This window comes from Armigeres subalbatus, chromosome 1, assembly GCF_024139115.2.
Source record: "Armigeres subalbatus isolate Guangzhou_Male chromosome 1, GZ_Asu_2, whole genome shotgun sequence".
NCBI lineage: Eukaryota > Metazoa > Arthropoda > Insecta > Diptera > Culicidae > Armigeres > Armigeres subalbatus.
Genome location: NC_085139.1, coordinates 113,088,424 through 113,112,324, shown reverse-complemented (window position 1 = coordinate 113,112,324; position 23,901 = coordinate 113,088,424). Strand labels below are relative to the sequence as shown.

Genomic DNA, 23,901 nt, shown 5'->3' with positions numbered 1-23,901 from the left:
GTGGTTGAGTACAATATGGAATGTTATATTGTTTAAAGCAACAAACAAATGTATTTGTTTTCGCTATAATCCCAACAAAATGCTCATTTGCGTTTTTTATCACTTTTTATATTTACCTCACGGCTACAAAAAGTGTTTGTTTCATTTAGTGAACGTTTGACATTTTGATTCCCAATGCAGCAAAAGCACGATTGAAAAACTGACTATGCAGATTGCTATCAGAAATTAAGGTGTCCTTGATTTCAATCTAAGATAATAATGGCATAAGCATGAGGATTACTACCCCCGGCAACGCCCATTTTTACCGTAACCAGTGATAGGGGAAGAAAATGTTGATAAGTGCGGAGTGCACGATTGAACGCGTTCGTGTTAGGGCACATAAGATTCGTGAGATCCGGGTTTGCGCTTTGTGCCGGTTGGTGAATGAACAAATTAGCACAGAACGGTCTCGTGGTCGTGATCCTCGTTGTTCTGCTTTGTGGGGTTGAAAAGATGATTAATTTGAGCGTGATCGCTTTAGATATGCAGAACGGTCTCGAGATCCTCGTTGTTTTGCTCTGTGCGGTTCAAAAAATAATAAATTAGAGCGCGATCGATTTTGGTTGTGCAGAACGGTATCGAGATCCACGTTGTTCTGCTTTGTGCGGTCGAAACGATGATTAGTTGCGCTATCGAACGTGTTTTGATGCAGAACGATTTCGAGACCCATGTTGTTTTTTTCGGCTGTCTGTGCAAAAAATACACGTAACACCCAACATACCGTTTACCAAAACGAACCTCGCTACAACCCTACTCTATATATTGGATACAGCCAGCGCCGATATTGCTCAATTTTGGGTCACCAGTTTTTACACATTGATAGTGATGTTAGTCCCAAACATCATCTCTCGGGTACTTTTTCAAAACGGCGTATATCGCAAATTGTAAACAAACCCGTTTTATACAGCATATGGCATCAAATACATCTAAAAATGTTTATATCTTCAAAACTACATGAAAATGTGTTATTAAAAATGTAAATCAAAACGGTGTAACATCATTGTTGAAAATATTGCACATACACCGCTTAGCAAAAAATGTACTTTAAAAAGTTTTTTCGAGCAACTAAATGGTTTAAAATGTGCGTCTGCTTGTACGTTATCATCACTGATTTCAAAATTAAGCAAGTTGCTTGAATTTTCTGATTTTCGTTAAGAAAAATATTTTACGTTGTTTTTCTGCAGCAAATGTTGTTACGTCGTGTTGTAAGTGTTGCAATTTTTTTGTCGCATGTGCGGTGAAACGTTTCAACTTGACGCAACATTTCGACGTATCAACAATGCAGCCTACGGAGCAGCGTAACATTTCGACGAAAGTAGCATGACCTCGGTCGTGCTGACTTATCAAAACGACGTATGTGATTTATCTGTTGCAGAACGTTGTAACATATATTTTTATCAAAATGTTCACACGCAGTGCAGATTTCAGAGTCAGTGACGATGAACCTTTCCATAATGCATCGTTGAGGTGAATTCAATTGCAAGAAATGTGTTTAGTTTCTAAATAAGAATAAAAATTAAATCTGAAAACTTCCAAGTCCATTTTCTCGGCTTGATCAAAATGTTACATACGCCGATTTGAAAAAGTTCCCGAGATCTGTTGGTTCTCTGTGTGGCTTTGGGACAAAAGGTCGACGGGACAAAAGGTCGAATGGACATAAGGTCGAAATCTCAAAATTAAAACATCTATAATTCTGTACACATGAAAAAGACAAAATATACAACAAGTTTGAAAACATGTTTCTAAAGAAAAATCTAGCTTATTATATTTCCCAGAGATTTCTCCTTCTGTACTTCATGGGCAGTTCTTTAACCAATTTACAGTGAATATACAGCAGCCAGGGCGAACATTGCATGATTTTAACAGTTCTCGGGACGGTGGAGCTGAATAATTAGTACTTGCTAGATCGTGCTCTTGTAACACGTGTCGCTTCGAGTGCATGTTTGAGTGAAACATGTTATTGTTCATATATATTTATTAATTTCGTCAACCGTCGTAGACTAGTACATATAAATATACATAATCTTTCAATTCTTAATGCTAATATACATAAATTGTGAAATATTTAACATATATTTATAATGAAAATTAACTAAAGATAAATAGTACAGATAAAAAATGTTATATCTTTTGTCTTATGTTTTGCGATTTCGAATTCCATTAAAATATGATTTAAGATTCTGCCGAGACATTGTAAAGTCGATAGCTTCGCAGTGTTGATTGTAAATGTCCATTATTCGATTCAAAGGTCCAAATTTGGCATAATTTGGCATAGTTTGTTATAAATAAGGTACGATTACGAAGTTGCCTTGAAGGGATATAAAAGTTTAATTTTGATAAGATTTCAGGTGAATCAACACGTTGCGAAACGATATCATTTACGAAGGAAACCTTTGCTTTTTCACGCCGCTCTTTCAAAGTCTGTATGTCAATATTTTCGGTGATTTTGACAGTTGAGCAATGGAAAAAATTACAAAAAATCTGTAAAATAAATTACCGAACAGTTCTGCTGTTGAGATTTTGGTAAAATTTACCGAATACGGTGAAATGAGTTAAGTGTGTAAGCATGCAGCGTGCTTTGTATGATGGGAGTGGAAATGATGTCCAGCCTAATTCACGAAAAGCAAATAGTAAAAATTGCTTTTGTACAGATTCTAATCTCTCTTCATGCGTGATTGAGAAAGGAGACCATACAATACTGCAATATTCCATTATTGATCTAACATAAGCTACATAAAGTGTTTTAATTGTATACAATTAAAACACTTTATGTAGCTTCACTGTTCGAACGAATCATGTACATTTACATCAAATATCATGCACATAATTGGAGCATGATATTTGATGTAAATGTACATGATTCGTTCGAACAGTGTAAAATTAAAACACTTTATGTAGCTTATATGGGTCATGAAAGTTATAGCAGAAACGCTTTATGAACCCTAGCATGTTATTAGCCTTGTGAATGATTGTGTTGTAGTGGTCTACGAAAGAAAGTTTAGAGCCTAAGATTACTCCTAAAGCCCTTACTCTTTCACATTTTTCCACATTCTGATTCCCAAATGCGATTGAAATGTTTGGTATTGTTCTTTTTCTGCTAAATGATATTAAGTTGCATTTCTTTACATTCAGTTCTAATAGGCTTTTCTTGCACCATATGTAGAATTTGTCTATTTCATTGCGGAATAAATGGATGTCGACTTCATTTCTTATTTCCATAAAGAGCTTCATACCATCGGCATAAGTTTATTTATTTATTTATTTATTGTAATCACATTCAACTGACCTGCTGGTCTTATTGAACTACTTAAATTATATTACAATCATCAGTACAATCAAATTAGCACAGTAAAGCTTTAAATTGAACAAAACGTTTTCACAAAGTACACAATACATTCTTGATTCTACAAATACACTACTAAAATACATAGAAAAACAAAATCTCATCAAAGTGGCACAAAACTTTCCCTTCAAATTCCATACATATCTACTCAAATTAAATTACAACATACATTTATGATCAATCTCTTTGACTAGGTTTCCAAGTAACGTTTGCGTGATTCACAAATTCTCGAACTTTCACTGCATCAGGCCAAGTACTTCGTGTCAATGCTAACGATTTCAGATTCGTATTTAACACTATTTTAAATGACACATAGTCAAGAGTTGCAATATTTTTCCATTTCGGAACCAGTTTTATCACATCTTTGCAGTTTGATAACGGCGCACAGAGAGATCGTGACACCATCTCACTAATATCGTTCTCGGTAGCACTTTTATCGATATTCGTCAGGCAGAGCGAAAACACTTCGCTTTCATCCTCCGTTTGTTGTGATGGGCAGTTAACATGTCTGCTGGTCGATTCATTAAACGTTGGCGAGGAAACAGGTGTTGAGTGACGTTGAGGAATAATTGAATCTGCTTTCCGTACGACTTCTGCAAGGGTCTGGACAATATCTGCTACCGTTTTCTTCAGGTCTTCTATTTCTTCGTGCACTGTGCGAGACGGAGATGTGTCGGTTCTAGTATCGAAGTCGGCATTAGAACGATCACGCATTTTCCAAAATAAGGCCATGCACGTATCACAAATCCAGATAATATTGGTTGACAACGCATAGACTTGAGCCTCATTCACACCAACACAACTAGCGTGAAACGACTTGGCGCATTTACCTTCGCACACCGTAAACAAGTCGTGATTCATCTTTATGACGAAAGAGCTTTTCTCGCAATTCTTCTCCATTTTAGATCAAAACTAACGTCCGTTGAGGCAAAAATATCGAAGCTTTTTGCACAAAATTTCAAACACGGAAGGCTCTTATCCGGCGAATGTGTAGACAAATGAGATTATTCGGCTATATTGTTTATACATAGACTAGTTTCACTATTTATACGTTGCGTTTTCTCGTAAAATTCAATATTCGCGGCCGGAGCAAAATACCAAACGATTGTTAGCGGTCAGCGGTTCTCAAACTTGCAGAATTAACACATTAATGTTTTTCAGAATGAAGGAAATGTCGTTTACGTACAAGATAAAAAGAAGAGGGCCCAAATGAGTTCCTTGAGGGACTCCCGAAGTGACTTGAATTGGTTTTGATTTGTGTCCATTAAATTTGATAATTTGTTGGATAATTTGTCAGTTAGGTATGATTCAAGCCATTTCAGGAGTCGTGGCTCAATTCCCATTTTGTGTAGTTTAAAAAGCAGCATCGGTATATCAATGCGATCGAATGCCTTGCTAAAGTCCGTATATAGAGCTTCTACATGGTTGCCGTTATCCATTGCATTTAATGAAAAGTCTACGAATTGAAGCAGATTTGTTGTTAGTTTTGGTATATTTGAATCAGTGTCGTATAATGAATTACTTCGCCGCTAACCGATGCGACTTCCTAAACATTCCTATGAAGTACGTTCCGATGTCAATCATAGAGATACAGAAGATTGTCAGTCATTTTCATTTTCAGTAAAATTCATTTTCCACTCCTCCATTCAACGTGACGTCGTTATTGGTTTTGAAAAAGAAATAAACACCGAAACATGGACACTAAGACTGGCCTTAAGCTATACATAACAGCTTAAATTGCATATTAGTCGGTGATTCAATCTTACGAATCATTTTAATTAACACTCAAACACGCGTAATGTTGTATTTTGTACAACATCAACGAAAAAACATCTCTCATGGTAGACAGCATGAACGAGCCTGCATGAGCGTTCCAGGACCGCGCGTATCCCGAACAGTTTATAATCATGATTGTGCATTAGAGTGATTTGAATTTTGACTTTTTTGCTCCCCGATGCCTAAACGATTGCATTTGCTTTTTGAATAAACCTCCTAAATTTTTAGCTAATTTGGATGTAATTTGATTGTGCACACGTCATTTGAAGTTTATACGAAAATTACTATGGAAATTGCCATTGATGTAAAAGATAGTTCCGTGAGGTGGCCCATGAACTATATTGAATATAATGCATCGACTTCATAGAACACGTCCTAAGCTGAAAGACAGTTGTTATTGCGAAGCGATTTGACTTTTGTGAGCAAAGTTTTATAGAAACCAAAAATACTCATTATTGATATTGATGCTATTCTTTTACGTGTTAAATTGAATTTCCCACGATTACGTGTTTCCTTAATAACGTTTCTTGTAGGTATCAAATTGTTTCGCAACAAAGATGAGCTGCTTCCTTGCTAAATTTGCTATGTAGCTAATGCATTCATATGTTCTTGAAGCTTAATGGGAAGCGCTGTGGAATTGTTTACCCAAAAGTTACTGTTTTCATATCGATTTTCATACAAATTTCATATTGCGCGTGCTCACTCAAATTACAACCAAATTAGCTAAAAATTTGGGATGATTGATAAAATAGCAAATGTAATCGTTTAAGCACAGAGGAGCGAAAAAGTCAAAATTTGAATCAGTCTATTGTGCATATGCATATTGCATATTGCTGGTAGGTAAGACGGTATAATATGCCCCCCCCCCCCTAAGGCATCTTCTTAATCACTTTTTACTTTTCAACGCAATTTATGCAAACTTTGTGTTATTTGGTAGTCCAGGAAGTCGCAAATGCATTGCCCGTGAGTAGTCATATAAAAATATTATAGAAAACACGTAATAAAGCTTTTTTGAAAAGTCGTGAAAAAATGAATTTGAAATGGTGCCTGGGCAATACGCCCCACCTCAACCAAAGACGTTTCATAGCCCTTCATTAGTATTTTATCAATCCCATAATAAAAAGGCTACAAATCCTTATGCGCTTGACATAGAAAAACCAACATTTAAAACAACAGTCCATTTAAGGTGGTTATACAACAAAGCCACAAATCGGCCATCTTGGAAATCACGTGTTTTTTCTAGTGATTTTTCAAGAGCACTAATTGAGAAAACATCAATGCCCATGGGTATGAAACATCCGTAGATCGTTTGCTTACTCATGCTTAACAATCGACTTTAATTTCAGAATTGTACGAAAATTATTACGCTAGATTTGAACTTTTGACAATAGGAGTAGAAAATCGTGTGGTGAATTTGAAATTCACCACATGGCTTGATTGTATAATCACCTTAAGCAGGTGTGAATTACATTTTAATATTTTCCATACAATTTGGAAGCAACTGCTGCAGGCTCGCTGCGCTTGTGTCCAGTTGGTAAGGGCATATCGTCCTGCCTACACTGGGGCGTTTTGGCCAGTGAAACATGTTTTCGAAAATCGTTACATTTTTGAAGATGAAAGCAATTTTATATTTTATTAACCACTGAGAAAAGTTATTTTGTTGCCCAATTGAGTGTTCCAGTGCAAGTTTTGCGGACAGTATGCCAGAGTCGCTCCAGAATGTTTAGCAAACAAACATGAAAAGTTACATCAAAACTGTAACTTTTTGTATTTTGCTATTATTTTCATTTCGTAATACAAAAATACTTCCTCATTCACATAGTATGGTGGGTTTACAAATACTTATAGGTACCAACTGATTTTGACCCTTAATTAGTTATAGTTTTCTAGAAATCAAAGGAGGGCGTTTTGGCCAGGTGGGGCGCATTATACCGTCTTACCCTACACTACAAAAATTCCACACATTTTTATTGGCAAAAATCCATTAATTTAATTCATGATTCTAATTAGTGCACACATAACCACTCTCCACGCGAAGTACAAATATAATCTATAATCAAATAAAATGTATGTGTGGTCTCTAATATGCAGTTATTGAATTTATGTGTGGGTACAAATTGCATATATTTGGGTCGCCAAATTGCAAAAATTTATGTGTGCGACAAATATATTCAATATAAAGATTTTTTTCGGTGTAGATTTTTGTGTTGAAATAAGAAGTTGTGGGATCAAGTCAAGATTGAGCCATCGTTCTCACCAGAGTCTATTATATAGAGTTACGCAAAGAGGATCTTCTTACACTTATTCTGAATGATGCTCTTGTTATTCTTTTGCCTACTTTTACTTTTGTTCAACCCTTCAAGTGACTTCACTTCTAAAGCTTTTCAATTCGATTACCTAGTCACCCACAGAGTGCAAACACGTAAGCTTCTTGTTGTTACTTTATTGGGGAATGTATTAATGTTTTTTGAATCTGTTTCTAGATCAAATTTAATACATTTAAATTCATGCGTTTTAATTCGCCATAATAATCATTAGGAGATAACAATACTTCCGCCTCACCAACAAGCATTTGTTTACTTTGCTCGATAGGTAGACGGTTTGACAGTTCAATAGGAAAGTTGCCATCTAGCTATAAACAAGCCACCCGAATGGTGATAATAGTAATTTGATAGTAATTCACGTTGTTATTCTTGTTTCAAAATGTCCAAAGTAGGCCCCGATTTGTCAGAAGAAGCCCCGCACGACGGTATCTTATATTACAATTTCCTTGTGCCCAGATCAGGGATGGGGATGGTTGACATTTCTTCTTACCATTCATTATTCCATGCAAAAAAATAAAAACAAAACCACGGCAGCCGCAGCAGCAGCCACGCAAAGCAGACGACAGTAGCTCATGTTTTTTTTTATTTTCTCTCCCCACAATTAATCTTTTCGTACAATAATTTCACTACGTATAATTGTTTTTGGTGGGATATAGTCATTTCATTACTCCTTTCTCATTTTAGAGATGAGAACGAATAAATCAGTACCTACGGATAGCACTAGGCTTTGCGCCACATGTAATTAAACTCGATTATATGCTGTTTGCGCTGCGCACGAGCCGAAACAAAAAATCTCATGCAAATGCTGACCGCACGCCGGCACGACTCAAACGTAACAGCAAACAAACAGTTTGCTTCTTCGGCAAAAAAATGTCATGATGTCGCGTACATTTTTTTGGTAAACTATTTTGGCTTGTATGGTGCATGAAATTTGACTGGATAAAATGTAAATATTCGCATAATCAGAGTATTTTAATGTACATTAGACTGGCCCAGATTACTATGGGGAGAAAAAAATGTTGTCGAATTCCACGGGGCACCCCCCAGAATTGTGTCTTTGGGTGGGAAAATCAATCTCTGAAAATTTCAGCTCAATCGCTTGTTGCATAAGCTGGCGCATTTGATTTGAAGTTTGTATGGGGATTTCAGCCAAAATGTATAGGAAAATACACCTCCGTCACTCATTCGATCTGGAAATTAGTTCTGATTGCTCGATTGACCTCAGAATTGCAAAAACGGTAGTTGGTATGCTACAGAACAATTTCACAGAACATTGCATGATGATTGAATGAACTTTTATATAATTTTCGGCTGAATTATTAGGAGCTGATTTGCGTATTTTTGGGTTTTTTGATCGAATCGCATCAGCCGAAACCCATATAAAAGTTTATTTAATCATCATACAATGTTCTGTGAAATTGTTCTGTAGCATACCAACTGCCGTTTTTGCAATTCTGAGGTCAATCGAGCACTCAGAACCAATTTCCAGATCGAATGAGTGACGGCGGTGTATTTTCCTATACATTTTGGCTGAAATCCCCATACAAACTTCAAATCAAATGCGCCAGCTTATGCAACAAGCGATTGAGCTGAAATTTTCAGAGATTGATTTTCTCACCCAAAGACACAATCCTGGGGGTGCCCCGTGGAATTAGACAACTTTTTGTTTCCTGGGCCAGTCTAATGTACATTTCCCAACACTGGCCCAGATATCTTAATTTCATTAAAAAGATATTCTAAGTTGTTGAAAACATGGCCCAATCTGACCTCTATTTGGCCAATTGTCACCTCCGATGACGGTACCTAAATCAACACAAATACAACACACATACTAGGGTGAAGGATGTATTTTGGACCACCCTTACGGGGCTCTTATTTTGAACCACCAAGAGGAATTTGCACTCAGTGGTCCAAAATATGAGCCGTCGAACTGGTGGAACCTATGGCTTTTCAATTTTCACCAATTTTGTAATTTCGACCTTTTGTCCTTACGACCTTCTGCCCATTTGACCTTTTGTCCATTCGACCTGTTGTCCTTCGACTTTTTTTTTGTCTTTCGACCTTTTGTTCTTCAAAATTGTGTCATAGGTTCTTGATTATATTTTCTCGGCGACGGTTCTTAACACCGAGATAATCCAATTTGAAGATACTTATTTGGACAAGTAGAAGACGAAATACGTAACTCTTCATACATACTTATCAAACTACTGCTGAAACTTACTGCTCAAAATATTTAGTTTCCTCTAAACCACGATGAAAGAAAATGTGCTCAGAGTAAAGGTTGGGACGGTGCCAGAGCTCGATAAATCCAAGATTATTAATAATTAATGAAATTTTAAGGGAATTTCAATAATAATCTTGCCACCGCTAGAAGCTTATCCACACAAGGCTCATCTACAATAGTAAAAAAAAAAACTAGCAATGGTGTGCTACTAGCTTTCGAGCGAAATATAAAGCTCGTCAATTGTCCATCCCGAACTCTGGAGCAGTCGAACAAGTTTGGGGTGCTGTTAATTTTGAAAGTCATACTTTATTCATATGCATTTTGTACATTCTAGACCAACATGCCATTGATCAGCATGTCAGTTCACTTTCTTCGATATTGGATCGGATGCAACTGGAGGATAGTATATTGATTCTAGGAGATTTAAATTTGCTGATTGTAAAATTGATACCAACTCAATCAGGCTATCTTTATGCCGACGCCTCCTCCCACTCGTCGATCTCAATAAGCACAGTTATTGTCTAATAGGGTAACGGCTGTATTTTGGACCGGGCTTATATTTTGGACCACCTTGCTAAATTTTGCATTTATATCACACAAAACTAAATAAAACATGCAACATATACATTTTATTGCAAAAAGAAACTATCCATAAGGTATCTCCTACATTTGTTTTATATAAAATATAGCAATTATGAAAAATGTTGTCAAGAATTTAATCATTCCTGCTGGATTAGACCAAAATCAAGACGACATTGTAAAATTGAAGTCACCTTTCGAAAGCTGTAAATTTATTTGTACATAGATTTAAAACATGGCAATGATGTTGTTGACTTATTAAAACCTTATTGAAGCAGTTTCATATCTCGAACAAAACATTATAAGTTTAAAAACAGTATTCTGAGGCATGTCCAAAATAGGTTCATTTTTAATTGAACCGAACATATTTTCGACATATCTTCTTTTTAAGATCTAGATCTCTTTTTGTTTTTACCAACCATTTGTTTCTCTAGTATCAAAACATTCATAAATTACTGTTCATACCGCATTTATAAATTACCGATAATTGATGTAAGCCCTAGAAAAATGTCTATCAAACCAACATGTAACTGTTTTCATTATTTCCATACGATCGTGTGGAAAAGAATGTGCAATGAGCAAGGAAGAACCGGGTAACAAACTACCAATGACGCAAATGGAACAAATCTGGGAAACTATATAAAAAGATATGGCAGGGTTAGAGTGATCAGGTGCATACATCACGGCCATGGGCCACACGTTTGTTTTGCTTCGATGATGCTGCACCGAGTGGTACTGAATTTGATATTAGCTTCAATACCCTTAGCTGTCAGATATTGTTCTAATCCTTAAAGTGCTTAAAAAATGCATTTCTTACAAGAACTTTAAGGATAAAATCGCCGAAAATGCTGGAGATCACTTATTTAATCTAATAGTTACATAACTTTGCAAGCAATACAAAATTATTCGAGTGGTCCAAAATATGTTCAATAGGTGGTCGAAAATAAAAACAGGTGGTCCAAAATTAAATCTTACATATCTTCAGAATTTATGATAGTTTGGTTCTTTCGGTGGGATTCACAACATTTTTACCTACAAATCTTACTTAGCATTCACCACTTTTTAGTTGCATAGGGAAATGATCAAGCATTATTACAAAATCCAACTTTTATTCGAAAAATTGTTTAGCTATCTCCTAAAGTGGTCCAAAATACCTCCCTTACCCTACGCATTCATCAAATAAACAACATTATGAATGAAACTGGAGGACTACTTGATCTCTGTTTCGCTAGTTCGGACGATACTTTACTTCGTCAACTGCACATCATCCACCTTTGCTCATAACTGCGAGCCACGCCTTGTATAACCAGTGGAAAGCCTCTATTACAACTTCAAAAATGGTATCTATTATTAGTATGAACATTTTCCAAAAAAATATTAACTGGCAGGATGTCACCATGAACATGAATTTGTGATCTGTTTTTAGAGCAATTCTATGGAGTTTTTTCGAATCATCTTCTTAACAAATCAGAAGTTCAGCAAGCTGCATCCAGTATCCCGTTATTGTCCCAGAGGATCAACATGATTTCATCCCCACACGATCAACAACTATCAACCTACTTGTTTATTCGTCAACCATCACTAAGGCTCTGTAGAAAAGACAACTGGTTGAGTCGATTTATACGGACTTTGTAACATGGTCACTATTTTGTAAATATTATTTTTAGATTGATTGAATATGATCATGAAATTGTTCATATAATATAATAAACCTAATATAAATATTTCCGTTCTATTTATTATGTTTGTTCTCAATGTTAATTTATTTTCTATTTATAAATATGTTTGTTCATTGTTGAATTCACTTACATCCCATAGTCACTTATGCTTGAGATATTTAGTGTCCCATTTTCAGACAAATGCACTACTTCAAATCCGCATAGCTTGCATTCAAGTCCCCTTTATTAATTAAAGCGTATGCAACCATTCCCAGTCCGCTATTAATCAAGCTCAAATCCGACCGTTGCTCTCTGAGACTTCTCACTACTCATTTCTCACTGTGATACGTGAGTAGTGTGAAGTGAGAAGTGAGACGTCTTAATACTCACTTTTCACGGTGATAAATGGGAAATAAGTAGTGAGAAGTGAGAAGTCCCACGTTTCACACCTCATTTATTACCTATCAATTGACCTATGCGGCCAAATGTCCTACTTGGCCAAATTACTAAACCTGTGCGCTACCCCGCCACGCCGCCGCCGCCATCAAAAAATGAGTCGGCGCGCCGCCGCACAGAAATTTCCCACGCCGCCGAATATATTCTACCACGCTGATGGCTATTGAAGGACTATTAAACCAGTAGTTTCATACACAGAAAAAAATAATGAAAAATAAACAGCGCGTAAAACTTGACATGCTGAAATTTAAGCTATTATACGCTGAAATGGCCCTCTTCCTAACAATATTGCTTACAACTTGTATGCAATATCGACGATTCACGTCAAATATTGTATACATTTAGGCTACTTCTCGTGTGGACGTACGCTAATAATGACGTTCCATTTATGTGCATGATTTTCAGCGTAAATTTCAATGGATTTTTCTATCTGTGTAGGTTTCATACCTTTTGATAAAAGAGCTTTTTACTGGTGAATTCATAGCGGAAAACTGGAGGACGATTTGCGGACCCTCCGCAGACTGCGTGGTTGGCGAAGTGTAGCTATGGACCGAGCTGAATGGAGAAGACTTTTATGTGCAGCACAGGCCACTCCGGCCTTAGTCTGATAATAAATAAATCATAGCGGAAATACATATTTTCAGTCAAGGTAATATTACATTTATCTGAAATTAGTTCAGATTATCATTTAAAAGTTCAAATGCTTTAATTCAGAAACCCAAAAAGAGTTTTTTTTAACTTCCTTTGAAAATACTTCACTTGCTTGAATATTTCTTGGAGTTTCTTTAAAAACTATTTTAGTAATTCCTTGAAATATATCTTCTGGATGCCCATCGGGAAATCCACCCGAAATTATTTCAAGAATTTATCTAAAAATGTTTACAGTAATTCAAACCAAGAAATCCTTTTGTAATTTCCCCTAAAATTTATTCAACAATTCTTCCAGATTTTTTTTTGGGAATCCCTCCAGAAAATCCATCGGGTAAATAAAGAGAAAGTTCATCAAAAAATTCTCCCATGAATTTATTCTATAATTTCTATAGCGATTTTAACCAGAAGCTACTGCATGAATTTCTTCAAAAGCTTCCTAAAGAAATCCTTTAGGACTTGTTCCAAGAAATATTTTAAGAACTCTTTAAAATAATCCCAGATAAATTCCGTCGTGAATTCCAGCTAGAGTTATATATCGGAACAGTTCCTGGAGGGTTTTTTTGGAGTATACCTAAATAAATTCCTGAAATTCGAAATAAATTTCCTAATCAATTTTCAGAGATATTTCTAGGAAAATAAAAAAGGGGATTTATGCAAGTATTCTGTAATTTCCGCGGAAACTCCTTGAGGAGCTCGAAGGAGACAACGCAGGAGAATTTAAGGACGAATTTCCAAGGGTGAGATTTGGATGCAGTACCAAGAAAAAAAATTGGGGAACTTTCGGAAAGAATTTCTGTGAGAATTGTCGGGAGAATTTCAAGTAAACACAAAGTGCTTACACAGAGATTCGAAATTCGGTCATTCTCTTATTGAAAAGATCAGTGATCTGCAAATTTACGGATGTTTCGTTAATATTTCGCAAGTTTATTTGAAACTGTAAATAAAATTACTGAATTTCGGTATTTTTTTTATAATTTACAGATAACTGTAAAAAATATTACCGATGAAAATGTAAAAGAGCTCTATCACCTATTACGGTTAAATACTAAGCTGAAAAATCGGTAAACGCAAGCAACTTTATGGAAGCAACTAAAATTGAATAAGTTTTTCCTAATGAATTTCGTAATCCCGCAGTCAAAATACCTAAATTAACCGAGGAACTTCCGAAGGAATTCCTGGAGAAATTTTTGAATGAATATCCTGAAGGATATTAGTGGATCTTCTGAAGGAAATCATGGGGGAACTTCAGGAGGAATTCTTGGAGGAACCTCTGGAGGAACTCCTAAAGAAACTTCCGGAAGAACTCTTAGAGGAACTTCCGGTGAAATTCTTGAAGAATTGCTGAGGAATTGCTGAAGGAATTTGAATGGAATTTGAATAGAATTTGATAGGAGTTCCGGGAAGATTTCTTGGAAAAACCTTCCGAAGAATTCCTGGAGGAGCTTCCGGAATGATTCGTGGAGGAACTTTCAAATTTATTCTTGAAGGAACTTCTAAAGGAGTTCCTGAAAGAACTTCCTGGGGAATTCCTGTAGGAACTTCCGGAGGAATTCCTGGAGAAGTTTCCAGAGGACTTCCAGAGGAATTTCTGGAGGAGCTTCTGAAGGACTTCCGAAGGAGTTTCCGGAGTAAATCCTTGAGAAGCTTCCAGAGTAATTTCTTGAGGAATTTCTGGAGGACTTACTGGAAGAACTTCCGGAGGAATTCATGGAAGAACTTCTCAAGGAATTCCTGGCGGAAACTTGTGGAGAAATCACTGAGGACTTACTGGAGGAACTTCCAGAGGAATTCCTGGAGGAACTTCTCAAGGAAATCCTGGCGGAACTTGTGGAGAATTCCAGAGGAATTCCTGGAGGAGCCTGGAGGATTCCTATCACGCCGCGTCCATAAAATTTCAATCGGTGCACAGCTCTACAAATTACCTATTCGGCCAAATGACCTACGAATACGAACGGTATAACAATCTGTTTCTGTAGCTTTCTGATTCGTTCGAGTACGTCTTGTGCCTGTTTCCAAAGTGCGGACTCAGCCTTTTCGTATTCTTCTTGTTTTAATAGAACGAACACGGAAATGTGCAACTTTCTCAACAGGTGAACCATTTTTGACGGTACTTCAATTACTTCGATCGGTAATCCTTGTATCTCACGCCGGCAGTTTGATAGAGCCGACTATTCGCAGTAACACATTCCATCGAAAAATACGTGGAATGTCCGTTGGTCGGATACTAGAATTGAATGATACATGTGGCACGCCCTACCCTAGCAGCACAGGTCAAGCGGATCTGGTTGAAACTTAAGTGTGGCTGAATCCGGTCATATATAGGTTACTGTGATCTATGTGTAGCATGTGTGCTGCTCGAGTAAATGGGGGATGGATACCTGTTTGACAAGGGGTAATAGCAGCCTCCACTGTGTCCACTTTCTGTACATTCCTGTAGTATTCAGAGTAGCGGCTAATTATTTTAGTTTGTATAAGTAATTCTAGACTATGAATTGATTCTGATATTGCGGATAGCACATCAAACATAATCAATCAAATAATTAGCCGCTACTCTGAATACTACAATTCCTACATCGATCTCATCGCCTCAATCGTAGCCCAATCGCTAAAGGTCCTGCATCAAGATTTTTCCGTGGACAGTGCACAATGCAAGAAGTCCCAACGGATCGAACAAACTAATGATACAGCTAAGAGCAATTCTTTTCGTTGGGCGTTTTTGCGTCACGTCAACACTTGTATACAAGAACTGCCAGTGCCTGTATTATACAATCTCTGCCTAAGAACTATACAAGAAATGTTACCATTCCTTTTCCACCGCCAGCTCACTGTATAAGTTCGTTTTATTTGTTTTATCCAATACATGCAACACCACTCAAAATGAATATTTCGTTTAAACTTTGAAACTTCTTTACCGATTTCAACTAAATTTGGGAATGTTATTGGGAAAAGAGGGAGAAGGGTTTTCAGGAAACGAATAATTTAGTTCATTTGATCGCCTGAAACAATTCGAAGCAATAGAGAAGGCAGACGAAAGATAAAAGAAGAAGATAGAATGGGTAGGAGCAGAAAGAAAAGGGAATAAAGGAGATAGAAGAAGAGGATGAAAGAAGGAACTGAGGGAAGGAAGAAGGAAAAAGGAAGAGGAAAAAAGGAAAAAGGCAGAAGGAAGAAAAAAACAATAACAATTAAAAAGGCCCAACATACAACGACAAGCTACAAAAAAGCATCTAAGCTGAATTATTGTTTATTTGTGATCTTCATAGCTGAATAATTCGCTAGACAGATTTCATTTCTGCATTTGATCGTACTATTATTCGACATGGCCTATTTATTTGTTTACCACCTTCATTAAAGGTCGAACTAACGTTTTAGTTTTATCACATTTCAGCACATTGGGGAAGTGTTGTAACGGTAGTCGATAACGGGTTCTAGGAGGAGGGACGCCATCGTCATCATTGAATAAACGATTCACTTCGCGGAAACGTGTCTAGTCGTTTTTTTGTTCGATCTCAACTGAAAAATCTTGACAGAGCACGGAGACTACTGACGGCTGTCGCAAGGTATATTATATTAAGGTGGTTATACAACAAAGCCACAAATCGGCCATCTTGGAAACCACGTGCTTTTTCTAGTGATTTTTCAAGAGCACGAATTGAGAGAACCATAACCCCCATGGGAATGAAACATCCGTAGATTGTTTGCTTACTCATGCTAAACAATCGACTTTAATTTCAGCATTGTACGACAATTATTACGCTAGATTTGAACTTTTGATAATAGGAGTAGAAACCCGTGTGGTGAATTTGAAATTAATGTGGTGTATAATTGTGGAATTCCTGGAGGAACTTCCGGAGGAATTCCTGGAGGAACTTCCGGAGGAATTCCTGGAGGAACTTCCGGAGAAATTCCTGGAGGAACTTCCGGAGAAATTCCTGGAGGAACTTCCGGAGGAATTCCTGGAGGAACTTCTGGAGGAATTCCTTGTCTTAGCTATCTTATTTGTCTTATTTATCTTATTTGTCTTATTTGTCTTATTTGTCTTATTTGTCTTATTTGTCTTATTTGTCTTATTCGTCTTATTTGTCTTATTTGGCTTATTTGTCTTATTTGTCTTATTTGTCTTATTTGTCTTATTTGTCTTCTTCTTCTTCTTCTTATTGGCATTACATCCCCACACTGGGACAGAGCCGCCTCACAGCTTAGTGTTCATTAAGCACTTCCACAGTTATTAATTGCGAGGTTTCTAAGCCAGTCTACCATTTTTGCATTCGTATATCATGAGGCTAACACTTTATGCCCAGGGAAGTCGAGACAATTTCCAATCCGAAAATTGCCTAGACCGGCACCGGGAATCGAACCCAGCCACCCTCAGCATGGTCTTGCTTTGTAGCCGCGCGTCTTACCGCACGGCTAAGGAGGGCCCTTTATTTGTCTTATTTGTCTTATTTGTCTTATTTGTCTTATTTGTCTTATTTGTCTTATTTGTCTTATTTGTCTTATTTGTCTTATTTGTCTTATTTGTCTTATTTGTCTTATTTGTCTTATTTGTCTTATTTGTCTTATTTGTCTTATTTGTCTTATTTGTCTTATTTGTCTTATTTGTCTTATTTGTCTTATTTGTCTTATTTGTCTTATTTGTCTTATTTGTCTTATTTGTCTTATTTGTCTTATTTGTCTTATTTGTCTTATTTGTCTTATTTGTCTTATTTGTCTTATTTGTCTTATTTGTCTTATTTGTCTTATTTGTCTTATTTGTCTTATTTGTCTTATTTGTCTTATTTGTCTTATTTGTCTTATTTGTCTTATTTGTCTTATTTGTCTTATTTGTCTTATTTGTCTTATTTGTCTTATTTGTCTTATTTGTCTTATTTACACCAGCACCACTGTTATCACCCAAATACTTTTCAAAGCTTGTGTGGAAACCTTGTACAGAAATCCTCTCACGATATTTTCTAATGTTGTTCTAGAAACGGCTCATGTTTTCATTTTCCAAAACCAGCTGGAGTTTGATTTCCTATTTTGATTTCCTCATTGCGTGATTGGTCGGCACAGTTACTGTTCTCTTGCCGAACCACTGCATGAGTGATAAATTTCTTCCCCATTGTTGCCAATTCCTTTTGTTCACCGTTTACGGCAAATTCTCAAGCAATTGTAAATTGCATAGGGGAAGAGGCCCCAAAACGCCCCCCCGATGCAAAACGCCTTTTGTGGTTTCCCTCATATTTACCGTCATTAAGATGTCCGTAACAAAACTAGATCTAAAATTATGTAGGATAGGCGAAAAAAGTTTCAAAATAGTGCATGGGAAGGTCGGAAAAACCGAAAATTTCCACATTTTGAAGAAACATCTAACATTTTGGCGAGGCAAAACGCCCTAGTGACAATAACCTACAAAGTACTTGCGTCTCCACGGACTATCCATACTAGAATGCTGATTCGCCGACGCGTGGTACTTTGTTCCCTAGAAGCTGCCAGCTAAAAGGCGTTTTGCCTCATGAGTTTTCCGGCAACAGAATATCACCACTTTTTTGAAATGTGAATATTATCAATATGATTGAGATTTTTGACAATATTTGAATTGCATCAACTAGCTATCTTGTTCAACTGATGCATAATGTAAAAATACCCATGAATAGCGTTACAAATAAGACAATAGAGCAGTGTTTGCTTAGCTAGGGCATATTGCCCCCCCTTCCCCTAATGATGAAATAATTTTGGCGACACTGACAGCGTCATTCTGGCGGGCTGAATTGGGCAATTTACTCTCTCAGAGAGTGCTTCCACGTGCTTTTTTAACGGAAAACCCTTCCCTCAGACCTTAATAGGTTTTTTACATGGACCAGAAAGTGTTCGGACTTGTCATCGATTCGATGACAATGGGATATCCATTTAACCATTAAAGTAGCTCAGTCTGTGAACTGTCATAAAAAGAAACACAATGACTAGGTATTCAAAGAGGACTTCGTTAGCTTATCGATAAGCGCACGGATCATGCTGTAAGGTATTGGGTTCAAATACCCATTCATTATATGAAACTTTCGAGTGGAAATTTTCAACTTAAACTATGACTAGACCTAATTATGGAACGAGCTAAATGAATACTGATCTACGAAGCGGCAATGTTCCTAATGGAAGTTGAGATGGCAGTAAAAATAAGAAGATAGATATTAAATTGTAAAGGCAATAATGAAAACAGCGTTCTCGGAATTCGCATTGCAGGCTTCGTCGTCGTTCTTGGTAAATATTCCCATTCACATTTTACGATAGGGACACAAATCATTCAGCATTTTGCAAGCGGTTGTTGTTTGTCAAATTTGTGAACGAAATAGCTTATTGCCTTTGTGCGCCAGCATTATTACTTTTTTCGATCGTTCTTGGCGCTGCAAGGAGGGATGGATTCCTGAATACATCGTTAATGGAGATGTCGCTCGTTAAAACAAAGTCGTTATCAATTACGAAGTGTCATAAACATTTCGCAATTTGGAGCAGTTAACGTGTACCCTCAATCGAACTGTTCAGCTAGGAGATGGGTCGCATTCAACGCTTGTTTTTTTTTCTTGGTAAGGAATTACCTCCATCCATATGGATTCTATGACGATCGCATGGGTACAAGACATATGTCTTCTCTAAGTTCAGTAAGCCAGGAAATCATATTCACACACAGACACGTTTGATCCCACGGGTAACAGAAATTTGATTTTCTTTCGCAGCTTCTAGCTGAGGCCTTTATTTTATGGCTATCCCAAGCGCGAAAATAGAGCAATCTCACACGGATCCGACTTGGCTTCCATCGTCATGAATCCTACGTTAGTGGCTCATGTCCTGTGCAAGCTCGACGGCACCGCACTGACCGCCCTGATCCCAGCAGCGGGTTGATGTATACCCACGCAATATTGTCTTCCTCACTTTCGGCGAGCAATTTCAACCCAGTCAAGCCAAACCAACCCAACTCAGAACGACGACGTCGACGTTGGTGGATGTTTTTGTTTTTCTTCAAATGAAACAAATCTACGTTGATCCCTCGACATACAAACGGGTGGGTGGACCAACGAATGCTCCTATTTAGTAGAATTTTCGAACACACAAGAGTGGGAAGGAATCAAAGGGAATTTCCCACCCTGGGCATGGGGAAGGTGGTACAAAAGGTACTGTTTCGATGCCGTTCTTTTTCGCATGGAATCACTTAAAGAATGAATGGCTTTAATGCTATTATTTCCACATTTTATGTATCGAGTTTGGCAAATGACATACATTTTTTGGAAAGTTAAAATAATATTTTAAATGTTAACCATTAACCATCAACCATTAACAACTGATTCTTATTTTAGAATCAAATCGAAGAGATGCTTTACATCGTCGTCCCCTACAACCAACTTGTGTACTAGGAACATAAAAGCAAAAGACCAGCTTCCGAAATCTAGCGGCTAGCTTTCAGCGCTGGTATTGCAATTCTTTTGTTATAAAAAATAAACTCATCTTGCGTCCATCCGAGCATTATGTTGGTGCCCTGTTTCTCAGTATGATCCACAATGAGAACGGATGGATTCTCATTGAAGAATATTTCATCATTTGCGTTGGGTCTTCTTAAAGCCGGTACAATTGAAGCTTACGCTTAAGCTGGTTTAAGTCTCATTATGAGAGTAAAAAGGGTTTGAAAAGTATTTTATCGTTAACTGAAATTGCACTTTTACGGTTGATGCTTCATTTGCGGGTGATATCATTTTTCATTCTCATTGTATTGTTATTCTAACAGGGCATACCTTCCACAAAGTCTTTATAATACCATACCTAGATTACAAAATAATACTTCAACAGATTCAGACTGAAAAGAAAATGATAAAAACCAACTAGAGCTATTTGTTCCAACAAATATAACTACATTAAATCTGTCAGCCAACCTTTATCGAAGCGAGGAAAAAGCGAGGTTCTGGAATCATGCGACATGCACATAAAATTAGACTTAGCAGAGGCGATAATTATCGCACATTGCTAACCACACCACCACAGCAGTGGGGATAACCAGTCCAGTCATTCTCTGCTGGGGATTTAGTCTCCTTGGGCGTGATACCGTCGGTCGGCCAAAGCTGACATCAGAAGCAATCTAGAGAATAATCCGTATCCGGTTTCGCAGTTGTTCAGGAAAATTAGAACAAATGAGAAACGTCCAGAAACCAATTCAATCCAATCCATTCCTTTGGCACGTGACATTCGCGGCTGATTATGGAGCGTAGCCAGGTTTTACGAATAAAAAAGCAATCAGAATGGTAATTTTTCATTGGAAATTCAAAAATTGTTCCTTAATTAGTCAAAGGATTATCGTTGAATAGAAACATCCTATTGCGTTAAAAAAGCATACACATTCTGACGATAAGTGAGTTCGATTCCCGGTCCGATTTACGACATTTTCAGGTCTTTTCGTCCTCCCTCGAATTAAGTATTTTCGTCGCATTCATTTCATGGTCAGTGCAAACATGCATTCTATGCGCATGTAATAAATTCAAATTTACTTGAGCAGTTGTATCCGTTTGTCGGCACCTGACGACACTAGTCCATCCTCTAAAGCATTGACCGCATACACACCTGAAGCACTCACGCACCGAATGGCGATCCAAATAGGACATGAATGTTCAATTAGCTGTTCCGTGGGACTTTAGGCGGACTACTACAATCTTGACTCTGCTTCTGTTGCCGGCCGGATGACATCGGTCGGCATCCGCCTAGAGCTTCAGAAGTGATTCCGATCCTTGACCCAAGCATTCCAGTGCCCGAGGACATTACCGTTGGAGTATAAACGTCTCCCAGAGGCCCGATGTGGGCGCGACGCTTTTCGCGTTTATGCAATTAGAACAATTAGGGCCGCCCCGGATAATGATAATTGCTGGAGTTTAGCCATTTCGGTGAATGTGTCTCATGATTCGGACGGTTCAGGCCGTGTGGCGTAATATTCCACTAACGAGGTTTTCCTCTTGGACACGGTGTCGCTCTCGAGATCTAAATATAGTCCATTTATCGACCAAACGGACAGGGTTTCGTTTTCCCCAGTCGTCGCCACACAAGACGGTGATAATCACCAAAACGAATCAAAGCCAACTTCCAGACACCGCCATCATCGTACGCTAATTGTTTTAATTTGATACCGCACATTAGCAGATGGATTTAGTAGAGCTGTGCTTTGGGAATGAAGCAATAAGATAACTGTAGTTTTTCAAGTGCGGTTTTCATGGGCAAAGAATTACATCCAGACAAATGATATTTCTACACGATTGTAACTTATTCAAAAAAAATTTCTACCATTTACCAAACGAACTTGGGCATTACATTAACGGTTACCCCTTCTTCTTCTCCATTTCTACCATTACAGTATAACATAAAGAAAAAGGAAGAGGTGGTCGAGCAGGCACCCCAGGAGGAACCCAACCCGCTGATGCGGAAAAAGAAAACGCCCGAAGAGCTGGCGGCCGAGGCGGAACAGGAGGATCTGGACGACTTCACGAGTAAGTATTTCGGCTGGGCGCGTCGAATGGCGTGCTGGAAGTGAGCCTCTCACTTTCAGCAAATGGAGGAGACAAAAATCTCCCGCAAAACATCCAATGCTCAAACCGAAATGAATGCACCATCACATACCTAAATATGAAACTCGATATTTACCACCACGGATTTTACCGATAACTGCTAAATAAATTACCTCCCACAAATGGAAACCAATGACAATATACCTTAGGACCTCCTGCTCCCCCTACGTGATCAGCATCATCCTTTTCTTGGTTTGACCTTAAGTTTTGTTTGTGTTCATCTTTGGTAAACTGCACTCAATAAAGCATTCGATACTCGCATTTATAACTTTTGTTCCAGTTTTTGTTTGTATTAGCATCGAAAATTCCCATTTAGTTTAATGCATCAGCTCTTTGTGCTACTACTAGAACAAATAGATGTTTAAGTTACTTGAAATGTTGCAACTGTTGAAGCTTTGAGAAGTATATTTTTCCCCCCGACAGATGATAGAACGCATTCGCATCAGCCGTAGATTAGAACCAAACGTAGCGGAAGAGGTATATTTATAATAATAGTTCACCCATGAAAGGGTGAAGTTTCCAGTCTTCCTACTGATGCCGCGAAATGAAGATAACTGCCACAAAACGTTTGAAACAATGTCTTTACATAATTTCGTAAATCATGAAAATGTCTACACTGCGATATCCTGCTGTGATATAAATCAGACAAAGAATGGCTACAGCGCAATTTTACAAGAACCAGGAAGAAAACAAAATTTGTCAAAGTGAAATTATATTCGAGTTGTATAATTATCAAATTTTAATGGAACTCTTGAACCTCATGTGCTTATTCGCACATGAGTGTAACACTGCACATATAGGAAATAAATTTTACAATGCATTTTAAAAATCAGAAAACCATGTAGCATATCGATGGTATTTTAGACATCTGAATTAGACCTGTGCGCCGCCGCGCCACACCGCCGCCGCCGGTGGTTTTACTCACGCCACCGCCGCCGGCGATTCTGGGTCGGCGCGCCGCTGATCATAATTTTGCCACACCGATGACTAATCGCAATACAAAATTAAATTAATTTGAGTCGAGTCAAGTATGAAACACTGAAGATGGCCTAACAGTTGAGATCGAAATATGGTGGAATTAATTGGAATAGTACTAAACTCGTCTATTGTCAATGAAGTTGAAGTGGAACTCGTCAGAATTCAATTTCAAATCTTCCTCAAGCGATGGTGTTTATAAGTCGGTGTAGTGACATGTATTATCTTGGTTAATGAATAAGTTGGTTGATTAGATTGAGAGTTTGAATGAAGCTTTTTCTAGTAAAATAATGCATAAATTGTT

The 23,901-nt window shown here is 37.6% G+C and overlaps 1 protein-coding gene across 18 annotated transcripts in view; it reads left to right on the top strand.

Annotated features, from left to right (window-relative positions):
* The window catches only part of LOC134204977 (complexin), a 1,044,191-nt gene that overhangs the window by 985,043 nt on the left and 35,247 nt on the right, over positions 1-23,901 (top strand). For all 18 annotated transcript variants that reach the window (XM_062679818.1, XM_062679815.1, XM_062679824.1 and 15 more), the window contains one exon: positions 22,412-22,544. In XM_062679818.1, coding sequence (XP_062535802.1) covers positions 22,412-22,544 — 133 coding nt within the window. The remainder of the gene's footprint in view (positions 1-22,411; positions 22,545-23,901) is intronic.